Source organism: Leucopleurus acutus, assembly GCF_964270905.1.
Source record: "Leucopleurus acutus genome assembly, chromosome: 2".
Taxonomy (NCBI): domain Eukaryota; kingdom Metazoa; phylum Chordata; class Mammalia; order Artiodactyla; family Delphinidae; genus Leucopleurus; species Leucopleurus acutus.
The window spans coordinates 42,461,963-42,482,205 of NC_139143.1; the positions used below are offsets into that span (position 1 = coordinate 42,461,963).

The 20,243-nt window shown below is 53.1% G+C and overlaps 1 protein-coding gene across 1 annotated transcript; it reads right to left on the minus strand.

Moving 5' to 3' along the window:
- Positions 1-315: 315 nt before the first annotated feature.
- SLC26A9 (solute carrier family 26 member 9) lies at positions 316-19,252 on the minus strand (the record flags this gene model as incomplete). The annotated part of the gene is made up of 20 exons (XM_082865740.1): positions 316-363; positions 1,617-1,688; positions 3,116-3,261; positions 4,473-4,527; positions 5,618-5,887; positions 6,530-6,643; positions 6,782-6,874; positions 6,996-7,065; positions 8,141-8,247; positions 10,249-10,344; positions 10,906-10,983; positions 11,180-11,293; positions 11,572-11,719; positions 12,476-12,558; positions 12,891-13,043; positions 13,547-13,711; positions 15,251-15,426; positions 16,079-16,189; positions 16,296-16,435; positions 19,128-19,252. 20 exons carry the CDS (start codon positions 19,250-19,252, stop codon positions 316-318), a joined length of 2,364 nt encoding a protein of 787 aa, XP_082721866.1.
- Positions 19,253-20,243: the final 991 nt, after the last annotated feature.

Below are 20,243 nucleotides of genomic sequence, written 5' to 3' on the forward strand. Positions count from 1 at the left end.
CAGTCGGGGGTCCTGTCAGCTGCCACAGGCAGGGCGTGGGTGGGAGCGGTGGAGTGAGAAGGAGGCTTGCTTGTTGCTGGCTGGGGCCCTGAGGGTCAGCAGAAGGATGAAGAGGTGTCTCTCCCTGCCATTGAGATTGACTTGCTCTAGAGATGCCGGGAGGGGAATGAGAGAGGAGGAGGAGGGTGGAGAGGTACTGGAGTCCCGGTGGAGGTGTTCTCCTCTACCCACCACTCTCCATGATCCCAGGCTCATCCTTCATGGGAGTCCCAGGTACCAGGTGCTCTGCAGGCAGCACGGGAACTGGCTGGGCCCTCACAGGGCGGTCAGGGTCTCTGTGTGAAACATGCTGCCGAACATCTCCTGCAGAGCCACAGGGAGGAAGTGGGAGGGGGAGAGACAGCATCAGACCTGTTGGGTTCAGAGTGGTGGCAATCGCCAGGTGACCCTATGAACCCCCGGCCAGAAAGAGGCATTTTGAGGAAGTGTGTGTGAGTGTGTGCACGTGCGTATGTGAACCGGGGAGAGGCAGGGTCAGCCTAAGAGGTGAACTGGTACAGAGGTGACAAGAGAAGATGCTTGAAATCTAACTTTGAATCACCTCTGGTGTGCTGTGTGACTTTCACAGGTCCTGCCCTCCTTTTTCGTTCCACTTTCTTTATTAGGTAAAATGAGGGTTGAGATCAGACAAGCTCTGAAGTCCTTTCTTGCTCTGATAAGCTATTTTGGTCCTACCCAGGCTTTTGGAATGTGCTGGAGATTCCACAGGGACCCAGAAATCCATCCACCAAATCTCTGTGGCCCCGGCTCTCTTTCCTAATGCCTCCCGCATGCCCTCAGCACCCCCAGAGACATGTTTAGAGGACCATGGAACTCATACCCCAAAACAATGGGAAGAGGCACAAAGTGAGATGTTACTTCTAATAGACCCAGAGCCAAATTCCTCTAAACCTAGTGATCTGGTTTCTTTTAATTCAGGGCATTGGGGTGGGGCTACTTTTCATGTCAGGACCATAGGGCTTTACGTGAAGTAAGACTTCACACCTGCATAGCTCTTAGCTCTTAAAGCCCATCCACGTGCAGTAATATTTGTATCCCTCATGTATCCCTAGAATTCATCTGATCCTACCAGAATGTAAGTTTTCCAAGGGCAGGGGTCTTTGTTTGTTCACTGCTGTGTGCCCACCCTGGGATAGTGTCAGGCAAGTTGTAGGCACTCCATAAATACCAGTTGAATTAACAGAGAACAAAAGCAACCCCCACTAATCTTGTTAGGTAGATGGGACAAGGTATTCCCCATATTCCCCTTATTTTACAATGATAAACACTGGGGCCTGGTGGTGTTATGTGGCTTGCCGAAGGTCAAGTAGCAGGTGTGTTGGAGAGTTAAGAATAGATATTAGTTATCCAGGACTTGGTCCAGTGACTCTCCCTTCCCCCATGATGCATTTCAGTGAGTGAGAAGAATTAAGATCTGCTATTAAAGGAAAGATGAGAAAGATACATTGTTGCCTTCAAGGTGACTGCTCTGGCTTGGAGATGGGAGAGCCCAGCCAACACTTTGGGTTTGAGAAGGTCTCCTTCCTTTTCCTCCTGACCCCCAGCCTTCAGCTTACCTGCTCTAAGTCCCAGCAGCTGGGACTGTCCTCCTCCGAATCATACGAAGAGAGCTCGGGGTCTACTGGAGCCTGGATGGGGGAAACAAGTGCAAAATGAGCTGCAGTAACTGAGTGACGGTCTGGCACAAATGGCAGGCTCCGGGGTGGGTGAGGGGCACCATGTGCTCTGATGCATAACTTGCCCTCTTGACTTTTCCCTCACCTCCCTCATTTGCCTCTCAAAATACAGCACAGCTGTGGTTTTCCTCCTCACAGCAGACAGGTGTACATCAGGGTGGGCTTCCTTGGTGGGCATTTCAGAGGCAGGGAAGGTTTACCTAGCTTACAAGGATCACTGGCTAGCTGCCTGACCTGCGAATCCATTTCCCTTCTCTGGGAATCTGTTTCCTCATCTGTAAAAGTAGGATAATCAGACTCACTTTGCTGGCTCTCCACCTCACCATGCTGTTGAAAAGGGTGTGTGTGTGTATCATTTATAGATATGAATATGTTCTGTAATAGTTAAATATACAATACATATAATATACATTTTTAAGAATATATAAACTGTAAATAGTGGACATTGTGCAATAACGGATGATGAGGATTCTTCTGGAATCTCCCTCTCTTTGCTCTGGTGACAGGGTGCATGAGGCTAGAAAGGCCGCTGCTCTCACAGTTTCCCTCTGTGTGGTAGGCAGGCGCCAGGCCCCGTGTTTCCCTGGGCAGGCTTTCAGCGCTTAGAACAGATGGCTTCACCTTCATCAGTCTCTTAAAGCAAACAGCAAATGGTTGCTCTAGGGCCAGAAAAGCCTTTCTTATGACCCACAGAGGGCAGAAGAGGTTTGTTTCATGGACTGGGGCACAGAGTCTTGGGAGGCCAAGGGTAGAAGCTGAGCTGGCAGGGGAGCCTGGGAGGTGGCGTCGGCTGGGGATGCCTGGGCAGGGACCCCAGTGGGATGGGCTTTTTCTGCCTCCCAGATTTCTGGAGTGTTATTTGTAGACAGTGTTATTTGTAGCTCATTTGCATACCACTTACTGAGCTAGTAAATTAAATGTCAAGAAGCTGAGACAAAACTCTGATCCACACTCTTCATCCATCACCAGCCTGAAATCTCCAAGCTCTGCTAAATTAAACCAGGCAGGCTTACTCCCCTCCCTTTCCCAAAGCCTCTTGTAGAAAGAGCGAAGGAATAGCAGGGGTGAGCAATGCCAGAATGCCAGGCATAACCCGCTGTGCTTTGGGTGTTTGTGTGATCTGGAAATTGATATTAATAAGGATTTTGTAATATACAAAGCTCTTTCAAGTGACGTAAAGGATACAAGTATCAGTTAATCTTAAAACCAAAACAAAAGAAAAATCCCGTGGTAGATAATGTTACCTCAGAGTACCCATTCCACAGATAAGAAAAACTGAGATTCAGAAACGTTAATTGGCAGAATTGGTGTTGGAACCCAAACCGTCCCGCTACTTCAGTGACCCATGGCCTAGGATTCCTCAGGTGCAGGGACCTTACCCCTTGGAAGGTACGTGCTGGGGCCACTTCCCTGGCCTTTGCCTGGGCAAACAGGACTGCGTCGTGTATGCTGGGAAAGACGTGGTTGCGCTCTAGACACCCATCTTCGAAGATGCCACCATGGTTAATGTCATTGTACACCTGGGCTGGAAGGAGGGAAAGATCACCTTCAAAAGGTTAACACCACCGTGGACAGGACCTGGGGTTGGGGGAAAATGGTGAGAGGGCCTGAGGGAGATGGAGAGAGGGGCCTGAGGGAGATGGATAGCGAGGCCTGAGGGCTGTGCTCTTGCTATATCCTAGAGCCTTCTCATTGGCTTTGCAGTATCATTTCTGGACAGCAGAGGGCAACATGAGCTTGAAGATGCTGAACCTTCACCCCAGGGCAGAAGGAAGCAGTTTGATTCAGGGAGTTGGTACTTCGTGGTGATTCGAGTGGGAAAGGCTAAAACGTTTGCCCATTCTGTCCCTTGAGGGTTCATCCTTCCTGTTGTTTATCCAGACCTTTCCTACAATGTCCAGTGTGTGGAAGAGCCCTTATTCCTACCCAATCCTGGACATGATTTCCTGAGGAGTGTCTAGTGAGGGTCGGCGGGAGCTTCTGATTCTAACTCTGGAGCACACACAGAGCAGGTCACTTGCCAGTGCAGACTCTCTTCCTGAACGGAGCCTGCACAGAGCCTGGGCTGTGCTCAGGCCAGCGCCGAAGCTGGCTAGGCCTGCTGGAAGTTGCTGACCCTCCACGGGAAACGGGGTGTGCCAGTATGCGCCCCTTCCCTTTCTCCTGTGTGTCTGTGCGCTCTTGCTGTGTGTCCGTGTCCCTGCACTCTGCACACATGCTGATGAGGTGAAAGTCCACTGCGATGTGGACACGGTTTGGGGCTGTGTGTGTGGGCCCTGGAGACTGTGTGCGTATAACACTGTGTTATCTGTGTCTTCCCTGGACAGTTATGGTATATCTATGCTCTGTGCTTATTCATAGACTTTTGGATTTGGAGAAGATTCCCAAATTTATCTAGTCGGCCTCATTTTATGTAGGTGGCAATCGATCCCTAGACAGATGAAGTGACTTGGCCAAAGATACATGGCAAATTAGTGGTGGGCAAATTAGAATCCTACTTGTCATTTCTTAACTCCATGATCCCCCCACTCTCTAACTGAGACCCCTAGGATGTTCTATAACCCGGCTGTAGTCTCTTCTAACTTGTGCCCGAAACGCTTATGAGCAGCCAGTAGTTTAGGGGAACATTTGGCTGTTCTCATTTCTACCCCACTCACTCTTCAGCATCCCACCCACCTATTCCCACCTCAGCCCCTTGCCAGCCTTCCAGTCGCCTACACGTCCCCCTTCTCTTACCATGAATGTTCACCAAGAAGACCTTCACACCGATCCTCCCGTAGGTGGAGCTCAGCTAGAGGAGTCGGGAGGGTGTTGGGTAGGGAGACAAAAGGAAAGGAATGTTCTGAGTGGGCCTGAAAACCGATTCACAAAACGCACATCAGAGGGGGAGCCAAACAAAGAAGTAGCCCCGAGAGCCCTGGCAGCCAAAGGTAAAAATAGCAGCAAAGCACAGCACTTCTCCCTGGAGTGCTGGCTGACTGCTCCCCTGGACAGCGGGGTGGACGCGGGGCTTTGCCAATGAGGCAGCCACTTGAAGTCCCCATGACCCCTTCTTATGGGGCCAGATCTTTTCTTTCAGTTGCTTAGAGTCCTGGACTCCACCTCTTTCCTGACGTCGTGGCTTCAGGCAGAAACTGCAGGGGAGGACCGAGGCCCAGAGAGGCTACTGCTTTGCCCGGCTTCATGCCAGGTCCAGGCTAGGGAAGCAGGTTGAGCCCAGGGCTGGGGATGGAGCCTTCTGTGCACCTGGCTGGTGATGCCATCAGCCTATATGCTCTCTGTACCCCTCGGTTTCTCTGGGCTGCTTCTCTCTGGGCCAGCCTCTGAGGTTTACGGACTCCTTGTCATCGGAAGTGGCCGCTGAAAAGTTATCGGGTGGATACATTTATTCAAGGTATCCTGTGAGCTGTGTGTTTGGTCTAAGGATGTGAGGCACTGATATAATGTCTTCTTTCCTCTGTTGGCCAGAACCGGCTGACGCTAGAGTGTCTGGGTGAGTGTGGGAAGGAAGGGCAGACCACGAACCAGGGCCAAGCTGAACTCTACTTAGAGGACCCTGGGGTGGGTTCCTGGCAGCCTGAGAGGGAACTTGGGGTGGACTCTGTTACAGAGGGGTGCTAGGACAGGGTGGACCAGCGGCCTGGCTTTGGTATCCCTCCCCAGGCAGGCATTGCCTCGTGCTGTCTGGGCCTGCTCTGCAGAGAGCATTCTGTCCTGGTAGCATCTGGGGAAAAGGGATCTTAGGAGCTGTTAGGTTCCTTGGTGAGCTGTCTCGCTCAGTTGGTTCAAATGAGGGCTCCAAGGAAAGGGAGTGTAGGGGGGCAGGGGTGACGGTTAGGGTTGGGGGGTGGGCTGGCACTCCCTCCACCCGAGGGCCTCACCTTGGCCAGGGCTTTGATGCCCATCAAATCCACAAAGCTGACCCCACTCATGTCGAAGATGAGGGTGTGGAAGGTGACAAAGGGTGGGACGCTGGCCAGGATGTCACTGGGCTCAGCAGAGGCCGGGGGCTCACAACTGGCAGCTGTGGAGCTGTCAGAGCTGAAGGTGATGTAGGACACGCTGGCGCCATTAGCAGGCGTCTGGTTGTTGTTGGGGTCCGTTGGGGAGCCATTCTCAAAGTCCTGCTGAAGCTCCTGCAGGGAGACAGTCTGGAGGGCGGGAGTAGGAGGGCAGAGTCAGGGGTCATCACACTCAGTCAGACTTTGCTGTGGCTGAAGCTGGGGCAAGGGGCGTGCGGGTGGAGGTAACTGAACCTGGTGGTGGTGAATATAAACCCCCAAAAGCCCATAGGACCAGCATCTCCCATAGCCCCTTCCTTAGGTGGGGCCTGCACGTTTGGTCTCCCACAACCCTTCCAAGAGAGGCACCGAAGCCTCAGCCCACTCTGCTCTGAGAGAAAGGCCCTTCGGAAACAATTGAGCTCCTTTTTCGCATTTATCCATGTCTGCCTTCTCCGCAGAACTCCCACACCTACATCCACCTTGCTAGATCTAGGTTGGCTGGGTACCCCAGGAAATTCACTGCTGCTCCCCATATGGGATTGCTCATAAGTCCACGGGCATATCCTATCTTAGCCAGAAAATGAGGACGGGCTGTGGGAGTTCAGTGGTTACCCTAAGAGCTGACAGCTCCTCATTGAAGGAGAAGATATCCACCAGGCAATACCCACCAGGCAGTGGCCACAGAGACTTGATATCTTTGACTTCAAAGATACTGGGAGGTGGGGTCCCAGGTAACAAGATCAGAGACGGCAGGGGAGAGGGCATGGGCTGTTTCTAGCCTCAGTTCACCTTGTTTTTCATAAATAGGGACTTCCTCTGTTGTATGGGCAGCCTTCTCCCCTTCTCCTGCCTCTTGAGGTATTTTTGCTTGGCCAGCAATACTTTCTGGGGGTCCACACCTGTCTGTAGGGAGAGAGCAGAGAGCAGTCTTAACCTCCACCCTCTTTGGAAGTGGCCTGCTCTCAGCTCCCAGCTCCTTTTCTTGCATCTTCCAGGCACGCTCTGTCCAGCCCCTCTGGTCACCAGAGGACCGAGCCTTACCTTGGCAGTGACCTTTTGCCTGAAGATTTCCGAGTTGGCAAAGTAGAGAGGGGAGCAGTAAGTGATGATCTTTATCCCTTGGATTTCCTGGGCCTGTGACAGGAAGACTCGGCTCAGTTAGCAGCAATATCTTTATTGGCTTTTTTTTTTTAAACCCTTTTATTTGGGGTGGGGGTAGGGCAAAAGAGGGAGGTCACAATCTTGGATTACCCACCCTATTATAGGTCTTGGGATTCACATAAATGTCAGCGTCCATGACTTGGGCCAAAGTATAGCCATTTCGACTGGATGAAGAAGGAAAAGAAAAACATAAGAGAATGCTATTAGCGGATGGGCCTGGAGGGACACTGGGGCTGGGGGCTGGGCAGAGGCAGGCCAGGAGAGGGTCCCTTCCTCACCCTGGGGTTTTTGTGTTTGTCTTTTTGCACTGGAGACATATGCCTGATGGCCTGTGTCTGGGCTATAATTAGAGGGTTGACAGGTAGCTCCTTGACGTAGCTCCCAGGCTGGGGCTCAGCGGGGAGAAAGGGTGGGGAGTAAACAAGGTGACATGCTTACGGGGTCCTAAAGTCACCACTTCCTGGTTCTGAGTTCTCAGGAAGAGAAGACAGGGTTTCCCGGATATTCAGCATCCTTCCTGCCCTGACCTGGACCCCCTGGTCTGTTTCACTTAATTTTTTTTAAAAAATTAATTAATTAATTAATTAATTTATGGCTGCGTGGGGTCTTTGTTGCTGCGGGCAGGCTTTCTTTTTATTTGCGGCCAGCGGGGGCTACTCTCCGTTGCGGTGCGCAGGCCTCTCATTAAGGTGACTTCTCTTGTTGCGGAGCATGGGCTCTAGTTGCGCGGGCTTCAGTAGTTGCGGCTCGAGAGCTCTAGGGCGCAGCTGTGGGATCTTCCTGGACCAGGGTTCGAACCCATGTCCCCTGCATTGGCAGGCGGATTCTTAACCACTGCGCCACCAGAGAGCCCACTTAATGTTTTTATAGCAAAGACGTAGCTGTCCTCTGACTTGCTGTTCCCTTGAGGTGGGGTTCCATTTGGTCTGGGGTCTAGTAGCACCCTTGAAAGGACACTGAGTCTCACCCACTTGCTTGACTCTCACTTTCTCTGGTCCCCCAGCCCTCCAAGACTGCGATGGCTTCCCCTGGGTTTTCAGGATGTGGGAAGTCAGGTAGCCCAGCCTGTGCCGAAAGTCCTGGCTGGGCCAGGCTCTCCTTGGGCCTGGCAGCCCCTCCAGTGCCAGGTCCAGAAGGTGACAGTATGCAGTGGGCTGGGCCAGGCCTCACGTGGGAGCCCTTGGCAGACTGGCCCAGGGGCCCCACTGCTGTGCCTTGGGGTGAGGGGCTGTTACTTACAATTGGGTCTGGAAGATCACAACCAGGGTGGAGAAGCCAACACCCACTGCCACACCATACGGCAGGCTCAGGAAGAAGGCAGAGAGGAAGCTCACCACCCAGACGCACTGTGAAGAGAGAGACGTCAAAGCAGGCCTGGGGAGAAAACTGTCCCTTTGGGGATGTCTTCCTGGACCAGCCTAGGTCATTCTCTGCTAGCACAACTTCAGACCCACCCTTCCCTTTTCATGCCATTTTTGCACTGTTTTATGTAACTGAGCTTCGGTTACACTTGCCCATCTCCCTTAGATTGAGTGTGGCTCCCTGATCTTGTCTGGTTGTCAATAGACAACCCCAGCATACACAGGGAGTCAGTAGGGCTCAGTGAGAAGCGTATGAGTCTTGGGTCAGATATGCCTGTGTTCCAAATTTCATTCTCCTACTTACTAGCTGTGTGATCCTTAGTTGCCTAATTCACAACGGGGGGGGGGGGGGGGGGGGCGGATAATACCAGCTTCATGAAAGGATTAAAGAGTTAAAGAAGATAAGGTCCTAGCCTTAGTGATGGGCGCCCAGGGAGTGCTCAGTAAACCTGAGTTCCATTCCTCCATCTGATAGTAAGCTGTGTGCCGGACACGTGCTCAGCTACATTTCCTGATCTGATAGCCTGGTCTGGGGCCTGGTTGTGTCCTGATCTGGGGCCTGGTTGTGTGCGTTTGGGGACAGGATTGGATGCAGTTTTTTTTTTTTGCAGTACGCGGGCCTCTCACTGTTGCGGCCTCTCCCGTTGCAGAGCACAGGCTCCGGACGCGCAGGCTCAGCGGCCATGACTCATGGGCCCAGCCGCTCTGCGGCATGTGGGATCTTCCTGGACCGGGGCACGAACCCATGTCCCCTGCATCGGCAGGCGGACTCTCAACCACTGCGCCACCAGGGAAGCCCTGGATGCAGTTTTGACAGTTGCCTCCTGTGGTGTTTTAGAGTCCCCCATGTTCCTCTGAAAGAAATAAATCTGCCCACACTCTTGTACAGAATTGTGAAGATCAGATGGGAACCCAAAGCACTATGTAAATATCAGGAACTATTGTCACAGTGGGGGGGATTGTTGGGATGTGATAAAAGCAGATCTCTCGGGGTGGGAACTGGGACGTCATTTTTCTCCCTATCCTCATCCCTCACTCCCTGGGGGACCCCAGATGGACCACTCATTTCTCTGGCTTTAAGGATTTCCTTCTCATACTGTGCAAGTGTACCTTCTCCCCTAGGAGACAGTCCAGTCCAGAGGTTTGGAGTCTAAGATTTGGGGTTCCAGTCCTGACTCTAGCACTTACTACTTCTGTGGCCTTTGATGTGTTACTAAACCTCTCTGAGGCTTGGTTTCATCATCTTGAAAGGAGGTTAGTAAATCCTTTCTCACAGCTTATGGTGGGGCTCAAGTGGGGATGAGGCAGTGTCGTCAGTATATGGTAGCCTCATTTCAACTGCCCAGTGGAAGATGCATTGGGAATGTGACTAATCAAAACAATAATTCATGTTTGCTGATTGTTTTATGGTTACATGGGGCTTTCCCATTATGATCTCATTTAATCCTCAGAGCCAGTGTGTGACGCAGCCATGACCATCACCCACATTACAGATGAGGAAACAGAACTCCAGAGAAGTCTGGTAATCTGCTTAAGATCCTGGTCTGCTGGCTTTATGTTCTAGGTTTTTTTTTTTTTTAAATGATTTCATTTAGCTTTCTTTGGAACTATAAATCATAAAAATAATAATAGCTAAATTTTACTGAACACAAGATACAATTCGACAATGTGCTCCTTACTTGTATTATCTCATTTCATAAGCATCCTGAGGTGGGGGGTAGAGAGTATAAGATACCAATTTCACAAATGAGAAAGCCAGGACTCGGAGAGGTTAAGGGACTTGCCATTGGTCATAAAGCCAGTGAACAGCTGAGTTAGGATTTGAACATAAGATGTCTCACTCCAAAACCTGAGCTGTCAGCACTCGGTTATGCTAATCAGTGAGCAGCCGACCAGAGGGATCACTGACAGAAGAAATGACAGGGCTGTGGGGTTGGAGGAGGCGGCAAGGGCACAACGGGTACCCAGAGGCCGCCCAATACCTACACAGTCCAGCTTGCTCTTCCTCCACAGGTAGTAGGGGTCGGCGAGTTGCTTGAGGGAGTTCTTGAGGTTGACAGCAATCAGGGCTCCTAGCACAGCCTGGGGAAGCAGAACATTGTTCCTTGTCACCTGGGGTGTCCCCTTTTTCCTGCCTTTCCTGCAAACACCTGACCCTGAAACCTGGCAGGACAGAGTTGCAGTTCTAGAACATCTCTGCTGGCAGAGACCCCAAATCTCTGCATTCAATCTTAGGGTTGGAGTGCAGGTGCTAGAGTCATAGGGCCCCTGGCCCCATCTTTGCCCATCCTCTTTTCCCTTATCCCCACACGGCCCGTGCCTAGAGCCCTCCTAGCCAGGCGCCCACACCGACTTGTAAACACTGACTTGGGTGTGGACTCTGAGGTCAGAAGGCTGGAGTTTGTGACCAGCCCTGCACTTGTGAGCCTTGTCACCACAAGTAGATCACCTAGACCCTCTCAGCCTCAGTTTCCCTCACCTGTACAATGGGGAGAGTAAAACCCGCGTTACTACTTCACAGGTTGTGACTAGGACAACGTGTGACAACGATGGCACTTGGTAATCTGTAAAGTACCACACAGCCCTCAGGGCCTGCTCCTACTGGAGTCTCTCACTGCCTCTGCTCTCGTGCTGTGCTCTTACCTTGGGGAGAGGGTAGAGATAGGACCCCAGGACCAGCATCGTGATCATCACCACCAGGGAGACACACAGGCTTGACATCTATTCAGAGAAAGAGTTTGGAAACAGGGCATAGGTGTGAAATTCTCGCTCTTGTTTTGTTTCCAATAGATGCCTTTGGTGGACTGGAGGCTAAGGAGGGGAGAGGAAGGTTGGAGAAGCAGGTGGCCTGGCTTCTCCGGGGCAATTGTTCTGCTACTCCCCCATCCCTCCCACACTCTCCTGGTCCAGCGCTCACCTGGGATTTTCCTCCAGCTCCATCCACAGCCAGAGTGACAGAGAGAGCACAGCAAATGACATGGATTTTAAAGAAGGAGCCGAAGAAGTTGCTGCAGCCCAGGGCGATCATCTCCTGTGGGCACAGGATTGGAAGCTGGGGCTGGGGTGCAGGGTACAGACCAAACACAGTTGTCCTTGCAAGCTGGATCTTGAACTTCAGAGTGACCCTACTGCTTTAAAGCCACGTTCTCCCAATCAAGTAGAAGTCAGCCTCTTGGTGTTCGAGTCCCCCTCTCCGCACTAGCAGGCAGCCTTCCTCACCTAAGCCCAGAGCCCCAGAACATCTCTTGCCAGGCCTCTGTGGGCCCTGGCCCGTCCTGCTCAGCCCTGCTGGGGGGTGGCCGGACCTACCTGGTTAGAATCCACGTCATAGCCGTGCTTGCTGGCCAGAGTCCGGCCCACAGCCAAGTTGATGACATAGCCCACGATGGCCAGGGAGAAGGCTGTGCCAATCATGTCCTTCCACTGTGAAACCACAGGCAATACGGGAGTGGGGAACCTGCCAAGGAGCCAGAAAGGAGGCAGGGCCCAAGGGTGTGAGGAGAGGGAGGGCATCGCGACCTTCACCAACCCACAGGGACCGGCTGGGCCCCACTCTGTGCCAGGGCCTTTACATGAATTAGCCCTTCCGGTTTGAATCCTCAGTACCACGCTGCAGGGCCGCTACCGTCACTCCCCTTGACAAAGCAAAACTCCGAGGCTTAGAGAACATAACCTGCCTGAGGTCACAGAGCTAGTAAGCGGTAGGGCCTTACATGTTCACATCCAGATTCTGGACTCCTTACGTGCACTCGTCCGCATATCCGCAGCCCCCAGTGCTGTGGGCCTTTTCTCCATGGCCTGCTCCAACTCTGCAGCGTAAACACCTCCCCTCCCCTCCCAGGGCCCAGTGTGGTGCCTGGCACAGAGTAGACGCTCAGTGAATTTTGTTAGTCCTAACAGCTTCCTTTCCACGTGGGTAAAAGAGCCAATGTATTAGAGCAAAGCAAAGAACCAGAGAAGCGCTGACCAGAGCGGCTTTGCTTTAACAGCATCCGTCAACTGAGACTTTCGCGGGGCGTGTTTCATGACTCACCATCAGGAAACAGCCAGCATTGTGTGGCTCTTCTCCATAGTAAGTAATAGTAATAATTCATAGCTGGTCAGTGTCACAGAGTTTATAATGTACTTTCATAGAGTTCATTTCATCTCTGACTCTGAACCTGGGGGTGGTGCAGTGGGGGTGGGGTCAGGCTTCCCAGCCACCTGGACTCACCCTCTTTGGATCTCTCCCACGATCTGCATGTGATACTTTTTGGGCATCTTGCAGCCCCCAGAGATAGCTGTTGCCACCACTACCTGCAAACCCCAAAGTGGAGAATTGGGATTGGCTCTAAGTTGGGGCCAGGGCAGGGGTCCCTCTCAAGCCTTCCCTTTTCTTTGGGGACCCCAGATCCCACTCCCCTGCCTCCTTGAAGGGGGGCAACCTGAGGATCAGGGAGAGTGGGAGCCATACACAGGGGAAGGAGTAGATTCACCCCTGACTTCTGTCCTACTGGCTCACAGTGGGCGAGTGGGCCGGGGGCCGGGTGGGTAGAGGGGCTCCCCTGGCTCTGACTGGAGCCGGATTCCTTTTTTCACAGCCTCGCTTGCCTGGGCCCCAGCCCTCCACCCCTGGGCAAGGTCCTTACCACGATCATTTCCGTAGGGATGGGGAAGCGGATCTTGTGCATGAAGCGGGTGTTGAGCTCCTTCACCAGCACCAGGAACACGCTGCTGATGAGGGCGAAGAGGAGCGAGGCGATGTTGGTGTGGGGGAGGTTTTTGCAAATGTCAATGAAGGTCTGTGGGAGACAGCATCATGCTCATGGGCTCCCACCCCTTCCTCCCATACCGCTCCCACCCAGCATCTGAGCCAATGAAGGGATGTCATCAGCTCTCACCAAAAGCAGAATCCAGATCCTTCTCAGGATTCCACTTTCCACCACCCTCTCCCAAAGGGCATGTCTGGAGCTCATACTGGGATGGGAATGCAGATTCCCTTCCTCTTTCTCTAGAAAGAGTTCAAGCTAAAGGAGGAGGGATGGAGATTAGACATAAGGAAGGACTTCCCAGGCAGGGAGGGGTTGAGGCACTGGAACGGGGAGCTGATGGAGAGTGTACCTCTGCTTTTCTGCAGGGTTTAACCACAGAGAACCTCAGCAAGCCCTCAAGGTCACGTGTTTGACACTCCCTCCCAAAGCGGGAACTTCTTGGAATCCTCTCTGAAACTTCTTAAGACAGTGAACTCAGCTCATGCGTCTGCTCAAGCCCCTCTCTATTCACAGGGGTGCGTTCCTAGACTCACAAAGACGATGGACCCTGGGCCTGTGTAGGAGGGGATGGTCAGTCCGAAGATGTACTTGAGCACGGAGATCAGGATCTGCAGGCCAGCGGCTGTCATGAAGCCCCGGATGAAGGACTCAGAGAGGTAGATGGCCACAAAACCGAACTGCACGAAGCCCAGGCCCATCTGAGAGGAGAGGGGTGGTGGGGAGAGACCAAGATGGGTCAGCAGCTCCCATACCTGCCTGGCTCAAACCCAGGGCTGGAGTTCCGTGCAGCCCTGGGATAGCAGCACCTCTAGGGAAATGAGTCCATCATGACCTTGTCTCGCCCTCTCCTGCCAGCAGACCTTTAGCCTCTGACACTTCACCTCGTTGGCTCCAGTTTCCTTGTCTGTAAAATGAACCTGGTACTCACCAGTGTTTCCTCTCTCAGTAATTGACACCCCTGCCCACCCAGCTGGCCAACCACAAACTTGGGAGCCATCATCCCTCACCCCCCATCTCCAATCTATCACCAAGCCCTGTTCATTTCGTTCCTGCCAAAATGTTCCGCAAGTCTACCCCCTCATCTCCTTGGCTGCCACCCTGGTCTAGGCCCTTGTCACTCTTGCCTGGACCTCTGCATAATCTCCCAACAGGTCCCCTGCCTTGACTCTCATCTACCTCCCGTCCGTCATCTTCTCCATAGTCTGAGTGGTCCAAACCGACCGCCAATCAGACCCAAAGCCACTGCTTAGGGGACGGACTTCAGACTTCATTGTTTGGTCCCTGCCTACCTTTCTAGCTTCTTCTCTGGTCCATTCCCCAAAGGCCCCCTCCCTCTGGCCATACCAAACTCCTTGTCTTGCCATTCCCTGGTCAGTTCACACTCTCTTAGGCCTCAGTGCCTTGGGGGTGTTATTCCCCCTGCCTGGACTGTCCCTTGCATGCCTTGTTCATTTGGTTACTGGTCAACTTCTACTCATCCTTTTAGACTGAGCTCAGATGTCACCTCCTCTCTTTGAGGAGAGGCCTTCCCTGACTTTCTCTTTGGCGTTCCTGAAGCTATTGGTACATAGCCCCATTATGTTGCTGACCTCACTGCCTATACATCTATCTGTTGATATGGCTACTTCCTCTTCTGGGCTGTGAACTCCTTGAGACCTGGGCCTCTTTCTTACTTATCTTTGATCCCCAGAGCCTAGCCCTGTCCCTGGCACGGTGAAACAACCAAAAAACATTAACTGAATGAACCAATGAATGAAACCTCCAAGGTTGCTTCCTGCTCTTACATTCTGTGCTGCTGCGTTTGCCTTCATAAAACCTAGCAGAGTCCTTTGCATGTGGTGGAAATGTAATTTATGTCATGCAGGTGATGCTGTGGCTTGGAGCAGAAGAAGCTCCCAGGAGGGGGATAAGTGATGTTAGAGAAACTGGAAGACTGTGCTGGCAGAGAGCTGGGCACTGGAAAGGGTAGTGGAGAGAGGCCAGAAGTCCTTTAGACAGTCATTAGCTCAGGACAGTTTTATTAGGTGTAGATGCTGGTCTTATGCACCTGCTGGAGACAGGGAAGGAGAGATGCTCTGAATTTTCAAGGTCCTTTGTAGCCTCGAAGTGGGGAAGAGGGAGGATGTAGAGCCCTAAGTCAGCTTTAATGTCAAAACTGGGACTCTGAGGCAGGGGCAGGGTGGGCTGGTGCCTTCCTGAGGTGGGGCCCCGGCAGAGATGGAGGCCGCCCCCCTCACCTGGATGACGGCAGTCAGGCAGGCTAGCGTTGCCGACACGTGCAGCCTCTCGGCCTCCATGGCCACTGTGTCCACATGGCTCTCATTGGTGGCATTGTTGAAGACCCGGAATTTCGACTCTGGGGCCAGCTGCAGACAGATGTTACCCACCAGGATGCTGATAACGGCAAATGTACCTGTGGTGCCCCACCCAGCCAGCAAAAGTCAGAGGTTTGGACCACACCCGTGGAAACCAGAAAGGGGCCCAGGAACGCTTCCCGACCCCCATGGGGATGGAGCCCCACCTCCAAGGCTCCTCTCCAGCATAACAGTAACCGTTCACATCTAACCATGATCTACAACTCTTCAGTGTGCCTTCACCCCAACTGTTAATGTTATGTTATTGGACACATGAGGAAATGGGCTTGGAAGTATAAGCAGAGCCTGTGCCAGAAACAGGCCTTGTGGTCAGGCCCTTTTTCTCCATCTCACTTAGCACCAGAGAACTCCATGTGTCCCTGAAGTGGTCCGCTGGGACCAGTCTGGGAGTTAGATGGTAATTTCCCACATCTGTTCAGCACTTCACGGCATATCTTATTCCACCAAGTCTTCCCCACATTCCAGGGAGGGAGACCCAACAGGTCATGCTAACTGAGCTCATGGAAGCTAAGTGGCTTCTCCAAGGTCACAGAAGACCTGGGACTGACACGCACAGTGATGGTCCCTCCAGGACCAAGCAGCACCAGCTAGAGGAGAATGCAGATGGGAAATCACCCCAACCCCTTTCGCCACCCACCACCCAGCCTTGTGGTCCAGGTCAGCTGCCTGCTGAGAGGGGAGAAGCCTTACCTGGCACCATCTGGTGGATACCCCCCAGGAAGAAGTAGGTCAGGAGGGGGAAGAAGGAGGAGTAGAGGCCGTTGACAGCAGGAAGGTTGGCCAGCAGAGCAAATGCCATGCCTGCAGAAGACCGAGACAGTGAACATCCAGGGGCATGGTTGGGTTATGGAGGTCACAGAGAGTGGGGTGGGGGGAGAAATAGGCTTGCCTGAGGGGATTCCCTTACCTTGTGGGACCTGGATGGATCCACCGCTGATGCCGCCCAGAAGGTCAGGGACGATGTAATCTTTGATCTTGTACTTGGGGAGCCAAGAGAGCACGGGGAACAGCCCGAACACTGCGGTTTTGATCTTGGCCGAGGAACATCTGGAGGGGAGGAGGGCAGGTTTCCGGTCAGCACTGCACAGCTTGGATGCTCTGAGTCGGGAATAGATTCTAATATCCTGTTCTTGGTCATTCATCCGTTCGTTCACTCATTCACGCAAAATTCAGTGAGCACCCACACTGTGTGGCAGGACTTCCTCTTGAGAGCCATCACCATGCCCTGGGCGCTAGCTGGAGGTCTGATCGCTGACTGCTCACCTGGGAAGTCTATGAGACTCGGCCTAAAGGCAAGGATTTTGCGGTGGCTGAGCCTGCTGAGGTGTCAAGTCCAGCCTCCACCTCAGATGGCCTTGCTCTGGTCTGACTGAACACAGGCCCGGGCACCCTCTTCTGGGCTCCTGCAGCATTGTGTGTACCTTGTGCTGTAATTTCTTGCTTTTCATCTATCTCTCCCACTACACAGTAAACCCAACATGGAGAGAAGTCTGGCTCTCTTGCTCAGCTTTGAATACTTCGTGCATTACACTGGGGTGCTTAGTAAATATCTGTTGAAGAAATGAATGAGTGAATAAGTGAAAGAATGAGCCTGAGTTGAAACTCAGTCTGAGTGGGGGCTGCTGCCATATTTCTTAGAACTTCCCCCCAAAGGAAGGCTCCACTGTCCCTGCAGGGTGCACCTCTGCTGACCTACTATCCTTTGTGTGTGATGACTCGAGTGCTGGAGTTCTTTCCCCTGTTCATTCATCAGGAGAGGGAAGAATGGGGAAACTGTTGGTTAACGCAGGGTGGGGAGAGTTGATCCCTCCCCTGTTTGCTGAACACCTTGAGGTCCTTTCATTAGAAACTCAGGAGTGGTAAAAACAAGGGCCTTCAATCTCAAGGGTGACAGCTGGTGGATTGATGACTAGAAGGGGGGCGGGCAGGCATTTGCTTTTCTTCTCCCAGCTGAGGGAACTCAAATACTCAGGGCCCATCGGGTGACTCACTGGCCTTCTCTGATTAGGCCTCCTTTCCTGCCCAGCACCAATTCCTGCTCTTTGCTGTTGCTCAACAATAGTTTCCCTGACACTGGGTCCCCTGGATGTCACCCAAAACTGAAATCAACACAGGCAATGCTTTGTACCCTGTAAAGTCTGGGGAGATTTTCTGTCCCAACCAGCGCTTCATGGAACCGCATCACCATCACCATCTGACGCCCCGGTCTCCTCTGTGGTGGGTAGTGCCTCTCCCATCCCTGGGATGCTGGATGGGGAGTTGGACTGGTAGTAGATAGCTTAAAGTATCTCTAAAGGCTTGTCCTAAGAGAGAATCAGGCCTGCAGGAACTCTCTCATGTTTGTTTGTGGCAGGGAAAACCGGACTCGTGAATGGAGAGCTGGCTGGGGAAGAAAAACAACCCACTCGAGGGCTTGTACATGCCCAGCCTTACTTGCAAGCCTGCCATATATTGAGCAAAGCAATCTGAAGCCTGAGAGAAGAACTGGGAACAGATGCCAAACACCCATACAGAGGTTCCAGAAGCCAGGCGGGAAGTGGACGGAGAGAGGTTGGTTTTCTAGACATTCATTCATTCATTCATTAAACAAATATTTACTGGAGCACCTTCTGTGTGCCAGGCACTGTTCAAGGCTCTCCTGCCAGCCACATGGGAATTGTTAGCTCCCTGCATCGCCTTATGTTATCCATCATCCTAATCTTTTAGGACAACAGCAGGTACCCTCATCCCTCCAGTACAGTAACAACCCAAACTTAAACTCTTTGGGCACAAAGACTTGCAGAGCCCGCCTGCCTGAGGGACACAGCTGTGGCACCCAAGGTCTTGACTGTAACCGGGCAGAGGTGGAGCCTCCCAGGAGAGGTAGGGTTGGGCTGGGGCTTTTCGTGAAGACTCAGCTGGGTGATTCCCCCAGTCTGAACCAGTTCCACCTGCATCTCTACTTCAGCCATTGCCAGTGACCTCAATTCAGGTAACTGAATCAGCTGTTTCCCCAGGGAAGTGAGGAAGAGCAAACCAGACCCCGGTGAAGCCTGAGGGAGGTCTGCCAGACGTCTGGGAAGGGGGAAGATAAAGCTCGTAGCCTCAGGCTCCTGGAGTGTGGGTATAGATCCCCTTGTGGAGCCCCCTCCTCATAGGCATGGTCTCACTACCCGCCAGCACAGTGCCAGGGATCTGAGAGAGGAAAGAGCCCAGGGGCTGGTGAGATCACATCCTGGTAGGTACCCTTTAGGAGAGCCCAGGAATTTAGGGGCTGTCTTTGGGCATTGTCTGGACCAGGAGAAGGAAGGAGCACCCAGGAGGGAAAGAGGACAAAGTGCACGGGGGTGGGGGAGGCTTCAGATCTTTCTTGATAAGGAAAGGACAGGAGAAGGGACAGGAGCAACAAAGGCTCTGCAGCTCCCCACCCGCCTATGGTAGCACGCCCTTCTCCAGCTCCCTTAAGATCCCAGGAGAGACTTGCGTGGACTGAGAATATGGCGAGACCTCACGCAGGGGGTTGGGGATGGTTTACAGCCCTTCTGAGCCTGTGGATGGTCCTTGCTTCCACTCCCCATCCTCCTTGGGGGTCTCAGTAGAGCTGAGGCATAGGATCTCACATTCAGGGTTCAGAATCTCACCTCCCCAAGGCTTCCCCGCGTCCTGTCTTAGGGACACTGGTACCGGAGTCATGGCCTGGTACAGGAAGATTTTGGTGGGGAGTAGAAGAGAGAGGAGTCTGGGCTCTGGGCCACATTACCTGAAGGCATTGCGAAGTTTTTCTCCCAGTGGGTACGTCCGATCCTTCTTCTCAAACTCATCATCGAAGAGGGTGAGGGAGTAGGCAGCTCTGTCTACCACGTAGCGGGGCCTGGGCTGGCTCATGTCTGGGGCATTTACAAGCTTTGGGAGAAGCAGAGTAGGGAAGAACGAGGGGCATCCCTTCCCAGCGCCGGCCTGGGCCTTCTCTCTCTAATCCTAGCTCAGCAGACTTTTATTCTGTCTTCCCTGCCCCCAGCCAGCAAGGTGCCTCCCTTCCCTCTTTCAAGTCTTTCCACCAGACTCACTTCTTTTGGTGGCCTTGCCTCCCAGGCACAGATGATGCATACACTCACCCTGGCTGTTTTGCTTGGCGCCCAGCACGTGGCTGGCACTCCACACCTGTTACATCATCGTCACCCCCGCTGAACACCAGGCAAAAAGGAGGTGGGAGTGCAAGGGCAGGAGTCACAGCTGGGATTCAGCAGGTTGATCCTCTGCCCCCTCCCCCTTACCACCCTCCCCACATCGTCCCCGGGTGTCCCCACAAGCCCCTCTGCCTCCCTAGACCTCAGTTTCCCTGGCAGAATGTCTCATACCATTCAGCCGGTCAGCTTGGAAGAAAGAGAGAAAACAGCCTGCCTGGGGGCGGGGGGGGCGGGGGGGGGGATGGCTGAGGTGACCTCAAGAGGACCCTTCTTAAAGGAACCGCCTAGGACTTCACCAACAGATTTCCCCAGGGGGACAATGGTGTGTTTGGGGAAATCAAGATGGTCTGCGGCGGCTGGCTCTCCCACGGCTTCCTGTGTCTAACCTTTCCTCCACCCTTGTGTACTGGTGCCTCTTTTCCTAGCTTTTTGCGCAACCTTGCTGACGTTCCAGGAGCTGAGCAGGGCAGGACTAAGTGCCAGGGCCCCTGAGGCCCAGAGGAGCTCCCTGCAGGGATCTTTCCCTCCTCCATCCGCAAACTGCTGGTCCGCTCTCCTGTCCCCTGCCCCCCAGAGCTGGGAGAAGCCCACCTGGAGGACCCCAGAGGAAGAAGGAGGGTGAGGAAAGAGAAGGGACAGGCTTAGAGGGAGATTACGTCTGCGAGGTGGGGAGTGTGGGATGGCCGTGG